The sequence below is a fragment of the Echinops telfairi genome, unplaced genomic scaffold, assembly GCF_000313985.2.
Source record: "Echinops telfairi isolate 266 unplaced genomic scaffold, ASM31398v2 ScPeMD7_5592;HRSCAF=6446, whole genome shotgun sequence".
NCBI lineage: Eukaryota > Metazoa > Chordata > Mammalia > Afrosoricida > Tenrecidae > Echinops > Echinops telfairi.
The window spans coordinates 26,108,153-26,116,564 of record NW_022109491.1 but is presented as its reverse complement, the minus strand read 5'-3'; the positions used below and the strand labels follow the sequence as shown (position 1 = coordinate 26,116,564).

At 54.0% G+C, this 8,412-nt stretch overlaps 1 protein-coding gene across 1 annotated transcript in view; it reads left to right on the top strand.

Annotated features, from left to right (window-relative positions):
• Nucleotides 1-41: 41 nt before the first annotated feature.
• The window catches only part of TCF15 (transcription factor 15), a 37,780-nt gene continuing 29,409 nt past the window's right edge, over nt 42-8,412 (top strand). The window contains 1 exon segment of the mRNA XM_004718131.2: nt 42-224. Within this exon segment, the coding sequence (XP_004718188.1) occupies nt 42-224 (183 nt within the window).

Genomic DNA, 8,412 nt, shown 5'->3' with positions numbered 1-8,412 from the left:
TCCGGAACTCCAAGCGACGCCCCCGGTCCGACAGCCGTGTAATGTCTTCCAGGCCGCGGCTCCTTCCAGAGCCGGGAGCGCCGCGCGCCTCCCCCGGGGGCTCCACGCGGCCCCCCACCCCGGGCTGCAGGAGGGAGTGGCGCCCCAGCCCGAGGCCCTGCGGGCCGCCCACCTGCCGCTGCACCAAGCGCCAGAGACGGGGCGCTAATGGGCGGGTGGCCGAGGTGCCAGGCAGGTGCTGGCACCTGCAACCCGAGGCGCTCACTCTTGGAGCTCCAGTTTGTTGGCGGGGTGGGGAGCGGGGGTGGGGGGGCGACTGAAAGCGAGGAGCCCCTTAGCTTCAGCCAGACCGAGGTTTAAATCTTGGCTTGGCCACATCGCAGTTAGTTCACCTCTCGGACGATAGCAGTAGTAAGCGTACCTTCTGACTCAGGGTGACCCTGTATGGCTTCCTGGGACAAAACCTCTCTAGGGGCGGACAGTTCATCTTTCTCTTGCGTAGTAGGGCCTTGTGTGAGCAGCCCACCGCCCAGCCCCACCCCTGCCCTTATGGAATGACAGTGTGCCAAGGAGCCCGAGGGGCACGGTGGGTTAAGCACTGGCTAACTGCAAGGTCTGAGGTTCGAACCCACCAGCCGCTCAGTGGTAGAAAGAAGAAGCTGATTGCTCCTGGAAAGATTTCGTTTGGGAAACTGGAGGGAGCAGCCTACTCGGTTCTCTTGGGAACCCACTCTTGGGCCATGGTGGTGTCCTAATTACCCATTGGGCTGCTAACCAGAAGGTCAGTGGTTCGAAACCACCAGCCACTCCGAGGGAGAAAGATGAAGCTCTCTTCTATAAAAAGTTACAACCCTGGAAGCCCTCCGGGGCCAGTACTACTCCGTCCAATGGAGTCGCTATGAGTCAAAATCAACTCAATGGCAGTGAGTTTGAAGGTTTAGGGAGGGAATCACCCGGACTTCTTGCTGTCTGCTGCCCAGCACTGCTAAGCAGGTGAACCATTCAGTCCCCGTGGAGGCAATCCGTCTCAGGGCCACCCCGCACGGGTCAGAGTGGCATTTGCTGCATCTGGTTTGCAGTGGTTGTGACCTTTCAAAATAGACTGCCAGGTCTTTCATCCGCGGCGTCTCTGGGTACACTCGAACCTACAACCTTCCCATTAGTAGCTGATTGCTCGACTGTGTGTGTCACCAGAGACGCCAGCCTAAGAGTGGGGAACTACTGTTGTCCTCATCCGAGAGAGGAGGACACTGAGGCTCCAATTGCGTGGCCTGACAGCACATCTGTGTGATCAAATGGGAGCAAGCAGAGGAGGCCCCCAAGGGCGACCACTCTCCATGGTCTTCTGGGGTATAGTTTATTGTGCCAACCTGGCCGATAAACACATGTGGGGTTAATTGAAGGGCAGAGAGATAAATGGCTTAGTGAGCCTTACCTAGCTAGTTCTCCAGTCTCTTGCTTTGTGATGGTCGGACCAGGATGCAGCTGCCTTAGCCAGTTCCCTGCTTCAACTGACAAGACTCACTTCCTGCAAGACATCCCCAAGGAGAAGCCACATGGACCTACCCCGATGCAGCCCTGGGTGCTGCAGCAGCCGTGTGGAGACCCCTGCCAGCGCTGAGATGCTTACACGTTCACTGACTCAACTTTCCTCCTGCAGTCGGCACCATTGCATCTGTTTTGTGAAATGGAAGATGACTTTGTGAATTGGTGTCGGACATATGGGTTAATGTTGGACTTGTGGGCTTGGGCAGCACAGGGTTGGGATGTTTTCTTGATGGGCATTTAACCTTTATCTATAAAACTCTCATACATGAGTTTCTCTGGATTTGTTTCTCTAAAGTACCCAGACTAACACACCTTCTCTCTTCCCAATGAGGAAAGAGAAGCTGGAGGCTGGTCCCGGCCCTGCCCGGGGACACGCTTCTCAGACCCTTTGACTTCTTCACCACTACACCCGTGACTCCTGGGAACATCAGGTGTGGAAGGGTGCAGAGCAGGAGCGGGGTCTGCCCTGTAGCCGGAGCCTCGCCCCTGGGGGACAAGCTTCGCTGGCCTGCTGACCTAGCCTCCATGGTGGGGAGCAAGAGGAAAGAGAAGCCAGACCTGGAGAGGGGCCCTGGGGTCCTCACACACTGTCCCCTGCCCCTTCTGCACCTCCCTGGATGTTCATTCAACATACAGAGGTTGAGCACTTCGACCATCTGAGTACAAAGCAGGTGGAAACTCCTGTGCTACTAAAGCCTACTTCAGGGCGATAGAAGGCGCCCCCACACACACATACCACCCGGAGCAGCGGTTCTCAGCCTACCTCAAGCCGAGACCCTTTCAGACAGTTCCTCATGTGGTGGTGACCCCCCCCAACCATAACACTATTTTCGTGGCTACTTCATCACTGTCATTTTGCTACTCTTATGAATCAGGCGACCCCTGGGAAAGGTCATTCGACCCCCCCAAAGGGGTCGTGGCCCACAGGTTGAGAACTGCTGCTCTAAGGGATCCAGTAGTAGAGAGTGTCCGTAGAGAAACGCAGGGGGAAGAGAAAGGCAAGGCGGGCAATAAGGGTTCGGGTAAGACAGCTGGCCTCTGGGGGGGTGGCATGGACGTGTGTGGTGAGCGTGGGTGCAGGGGATGGCGGTGCAAGGAAGAGTGTGTCAGACTGAGGAGATAGCAAGGGTGTGAGCCCCAATGGGGCAGCCCTCCTGGGCACATCCAAGGGTAGCAAGGAGACCACGTGGCTGGGCAGCCTGGGTGGGAGTGGGACAAGGACTGGGGCTGGGCGGGCTCAGCTTGTGGGAGGGTCTTGGCTTTTCCTCTGAGTGGGCTGGGAGCCCTGTGAGGCTTTGAGCAGAAGAGGGGTGTGACCTAGTTCAGGGGGCTCCGTGGAGCAAGAACAGGAAGCTGATGAGGGGGAGGAAGAGGACGAGGGAGGGGGCTGCTGCAGCCATCCGGCCCCACCTGGTAAGTGGGGGGATTGGAGCAGGGTGGAGAGCAGTGGTCATAATCCAGATGTCATTTGAAGATGGGGGTCCCTGGGTAGCAGGACCCCAGTGGCCCCAGCCTTGGGCTTCCTCTCGCCCTTCGTGAGACTTCACCTTGTGGACAGCGCCCTGGCATGCAGGGAGGAGGTTGCCCAGGGAGTGGGGGTGCCTCTGTAGAGAGCCTGGCTTCCCAGGAGCGCAGTGAGGAGGTACCAGCAGAGACACGTTTCTGACGCTTCCCTCAAGGGCCACCTTCACACTTGGGCCACTGTGGGTTTTAACTCTATTGCTTTTGGTTTTCAAGGAAATGTGAGCTGTTATTGCTGCTGCTGTTGTCATCGTTGGGTGTCACCCAGGGGACCCCAACTCATAGTGCCTGTGTTTGCAAGCGAACCCAAACCTGCTTGCCATTGAGGCGAATCCAACTCCCAGCCACCTGCGCCCGGGAGTTGGAGGCTGCCAATCACTGCAGGAGCAGATATCCTCTTCTTTTGGCCGCAGAGCAGCTGGTGGATTTATAGTGCCACCAAGAGTCCTGCTATCAGTCCTATAAACTCAACATGTACTGCCATCCATTAAGAATCATAGGGACCCTGTAAGGTGAGGTAGAACTGCCCCTGTGAGTCTCTGAGATCATAACTCTTTTCAGAAAGCCTCATCTTTCTCCCACAGAGCAGCTGGTAGTTTCAAACAGCTGACCTTGGTTGCAGCCCGACAGGTCACTACAATACCACCATGCCTCCCACAGGAGTCAGAGCTGGGAGGCTGGGAGAGAACTAATTATATCCCTCTCCACGTCCTCACCTTTGTTCCTTCTATTTAATTAACAGAAAGCACTTATGATGTGCTGGCCCTGTTCTAAATGCTCTCCCAACGAATGTCACGGGTCCTCACAGCAACCCTGTCTGTGGCTTACCGTGACCTGGCAGATCAGGAGCCTGAGGCTCAGAGACTTGACGCCCCTTTCCCACAGTCACACAGCAAATGTGAGGCGGAGCCAGGATTTAACCCCAAGCAGACCCTCTAGAAGCCCTTCCTTCGGCTGCCTGCCAAACTATCCGATCCAGAAGAGTCTTCAGCTAATGTGAACTTAAGTGAGCATTTACGGAGTACCAACTGAAAGGGAGGTCATTACTCTGTTACTCCCTTGCTCAAACTGCGGATCAAAGTTAGGAAACAATTCCAAGCTTCTTCCCATCAACCGTCTAAGGCAGTGGTTGGCAAATTTGCCCTATTCAGTTCTACAGGTACGTACATGTGGCTCTGAAGTAAAAGTGAAAAGAATTAAAGGATTCAGATGATGGCGAGTTCATCTGTTTGTAAAAATAGACTTAGGGTTTAGGTGGAGAGCAAGTGTTTTGAGAATGATGAGGGCAATGAATGCACAAATGTGCTTTACACAATTGATGTATGTGTGGATTGTGATAAGAGTTGTATGAGCCCCTAATAAAATGATTAAAAAAAGAATGAAAGGCTTCCACATATGTTTTGAAGCACCCTCCTATTAATGGGTTAATTGAATCAAAATATGTAAAGCACAGGTGAAAGTGATAAACACGCCCAAATAAAAGTGATTGGGTTACACACATGCAAAAAAAAAAAAAAAGACTTAGGGCCCTCGAATAATTTTTGAATTGTTGTGAGGTGCAGGATAGGCTCTCCATCTCAAAGTTTGCCGACCCCTGTCTAAGAATTTGTCCTTCGCCCACTCCTGCCCCTCTCACCAGGCTGGCAGCCTTCCAGTGGCCCACACTGTCTGACCTCAGGGCCTTAGCACTGGCTCTCTCCCCTGCCTGGAACCTCCTTCTCCTGATGCTCCTGGTCTCAGATGAGATGCCACGCCCTAAGAGGGATTTAGCCTGATTCCCACCCAGCACTATGCCACCCAGCCAACCTCCCACCAAATTCTTATTCGACTCTGTCCTTCACAACACATACAGGTTTTCTTTCTTCGTCTGTGTACTGGTCCTTTCACCTACTGCTCCACCGGGCTGAAAATTCTGTGCAAGCAGGGCTTGGTGGACTAAGAAGCTTAGTTAGCATCTGGGCTGAAGAACAGGTTGAGGGGAACCCCTTAGGGAGTCCCCAATGAGGGAACTGATGTGTCTGCAGTGCCCCAGAGGACAGGGCATCTCCAAGCAGATCAATATTATATGAGGAAAGATCTTTCATCCAACTCAAGTGTTCAGAGAATGGAAAGAGTGATCATGAGGTGGTGAGCTCCCCGTCACAGGAGCTAAGCAAATTGAGATAGACCACGCACTGATCAGGGTCCTCTGATATGATAGGGCTGGGTCGAGTGTGATACATTCACATGCTCATTGACCCAGTCACTCTCTCTTCCACTTGTCCATTTGTTTATCAATGTCCTGGACCCCTAACTTTACTGTGTGGTGAACAGGCATCACAATGTGGGCCACACTCTTAGGACATCGGTACTGTTGCTTACTGAATATCTTTGATGGAAGGCTAAAAAACATTTTTAAAACTTTGTATTGTAAAAGTTTACAATAAAAACTGGTTTTCCACTCAATGGTCTCGACGTGTTTTGTTTCATGACACTGATAGCAATCCTAATCCATGCACCCCACTTCCTCCCTGCATTCAACGTTCCATTCGGCCTCCTTGTCTACCCCTTCCTGCCCTCTGAGTTTGATCCCTGGGCAAAGACTGCCCTTTGTTCTCCCGTTCTGTCTTGGCTTCAACAAACATAAACTTGTTTTCTCACAGTTGACGCAGCTAGAAATCTAGAGCCCTGGCTCCGGAGGAAGGCTTTTTCTCGCTCTCCCAGCTCTGAGGAGAGAGCGCTCCAAGTCTGTTTCCCGCTTCTCTGCCTCCATCCTTGGCCATCTTCCTGCAGTAAGACTTCTTGTCTTCCCCCATCTGTACTTCGATCTCACATGGCCGGTTGTTCTACCGATGGCATGCTCCGTGGCACTACTGCCCAGCTTAGAGACCTGTCTTGTCGGGTGGCAAGTTGGACCACAGGGGTGGGTTCGGTTCAAGGCCTGAAGGGTGTCTAAAGGCCATCGGCTCATAGGCTCCACCGGGCTCTCACAGACCAGTAAGCCTGATCTTTTTGATGACTCTGAGTTTCGTTGCACATTTTTCTCCCACGCGAATCAGGACTTCCCACCGTGATCCTTTTCAGGGTGGTCCGCCTGTGGAAGCCGGGCACCATCTACTTCTTTCCATCTCAGCGGCGTCGAGGCTGGAGTTCACGCGCTCCCTCTGTCCGTTGGACTAATTGTTTCCTTGTGTCTTGGTTGTCTTCACACTACTTTGCTCCTGACAAAGAGAGAGCAATCATTGCCCCATGTATGGGGGAGGCTGAAAATGTAAACACATGAATGTTTAAATCAGCAAGGCATGTACATTTCTATTGTATATGAGTTACCTAATGACAGAATTGTACGTGTTGCCGTGGGATGCATCTTGACAAATCTTGACTGTAACGGCAACCCAGTCAAGACACAGAAATTCCACATGCCCTTTTGTGGTCAAGCCCCACCCCTTGCACCCATGACCACCCTGGTCCTGGGCCATCACTTTAGCAGGACTCACCTAGCACTCCTCCAAGTGTTTGTAGTCCCTCCAGCACTGGGGAAACCTACATGGAAAACCCAAATCCCTCACCAAAAATAAAAGGTAATGGGCCCAGATGAACGCGCTGGAGAGACAGCCATCGTCTCAGGTTACAGCTGTGTGCTGTGGCTGCCAAGTCCCGAGCCCAGAGACCAGCTCTCTTGCGGGTATTTTGTTTTTGTTTTATTTAAAGTGTTAGAAAGATGTCACTGGTATACTTAGAGATTTTCTCCTTGACCTGTGAGCAGGATCGGGAGCTACCGACAAAGAAATGACTTTCTCACTGTGGCTGGATTGTTATTTGACACCTTGTTGCTATTTTACCCATAGCCTCTTCTGTCCACTCCCCACCCCCACCCAGCGATTGGGAAACATGGCCCTTTCTCGTCTCCACTTCTATCCACCACCACCACCCAGTCATTCATCCATCCATCCATTCATGCATTCATCCACTCATTCATTCACACGATGCATGTGTACACGTGCGCCCACTCTCCGCTGGCTGCCAGGCTGTTTTCAGAGGAGAGCAAGGGACTGGGTCAGCCAGGAGACCTGAACAGCATCTGTGGACGCTGAATGGGCTGGTCCTAGAGCAAAGGCCGACATACCAAGCTCCTCAGTGACCTTGCAAGCCTGAAGCCTGCCTAGAGCAGTCAAGAACCATCTAGAACAATCTCAGGGGACTCCCCTCTTAGGCAGAAACGGGGCAGTTCCTTTTTCTTCTACTCGTGTGACAGCCGAGGACACTGAGGGACCAGGAGGTGAAGTGGCTTGCCCTGGGCCCCGCAGGAAGGCAGAGGAGAGGGCAGTGAGGGAGGAGGAGGACCCAGGACACCTGGCTGCAGGCGCTGTGGTGCCCCAGGGGCTGGGCCAGTACTCCGCCATGCAAGCAGAGCGCAGGCCTGGACCCCGAGTCTGGAATCCATTTGCTCCGGCCCAGCAATGTTTTGCCAGGGAGAAGTGGGAGGCCCTGGGCCTGCCCCTCCCAGCGCTGCACCCCCCCACCCCCACCATCTGCTCCCTGTTTATTTATTTATACTTAAGTCTCACCTCCCAACCCTGCCGGGGGGCACCAAACATCCCCACACCCCTGCAGAGAGGGGAATGAGGAGAGGGAGGCACTGTCAGCCTCCATCACCAGAGGAAATCCAGGTCTGGGAGCCATCCCACCCTATTACCTCTGGGCCAACTCTGCCGCCTCTGGGCTGTGTGATGTTGGGCAAGTCAGTGAACCTCTCTGTGCCTCGGTTTTCCCATCTGCAACGGGGGAGGGGAGGAGTCACTGAAAGCACTCACCTCGGAGGGTGGTAAAGGAAGCTGGGTGTGGGTTGGGCAAGGCCGGGCATGTTCATAACCTTGTTACCGTGGTGCGATTAGCTGGCTAACCTGGAGCCGCCTACCCTCTGTCTCTGAGATGGGTAACTCACCCGCCCTGTGATCTACAGGCCCTCCAGCCTCAGGTGCTAGGATTTCAGAGGTCTGCAGTCCCTGTCCCCTCCCCGGGCCCTGGCCTTGGGCAGGTAAATAGGCCAGCTCCCTGCATCCAGTCAAGATTGTCCTCAGATGATCTCTGCGCCTGGCGCGGCCTCTCTAATGTGCGGGGGAGGCCAGAGTCGCCCCTTCCCCCTAGTCCTCATGAGGCCAGGGGAGTCCTTCCATCCCCAGGGCCTCAGCTCCCTGGCGACACCCCCTTGGAAGGCTGGCACAGGCTGGCTGCCATCCCAAGTGGTGCCAATTATCTTGGCGAATGCAAATCCCAGGGAACTGGGCCCAGCTGCTCATGAATGGTAATTAGCTCAGGATCTGTCAGCTGGGAAGGCACTACCTCCACCCCCCCACCCCCCTC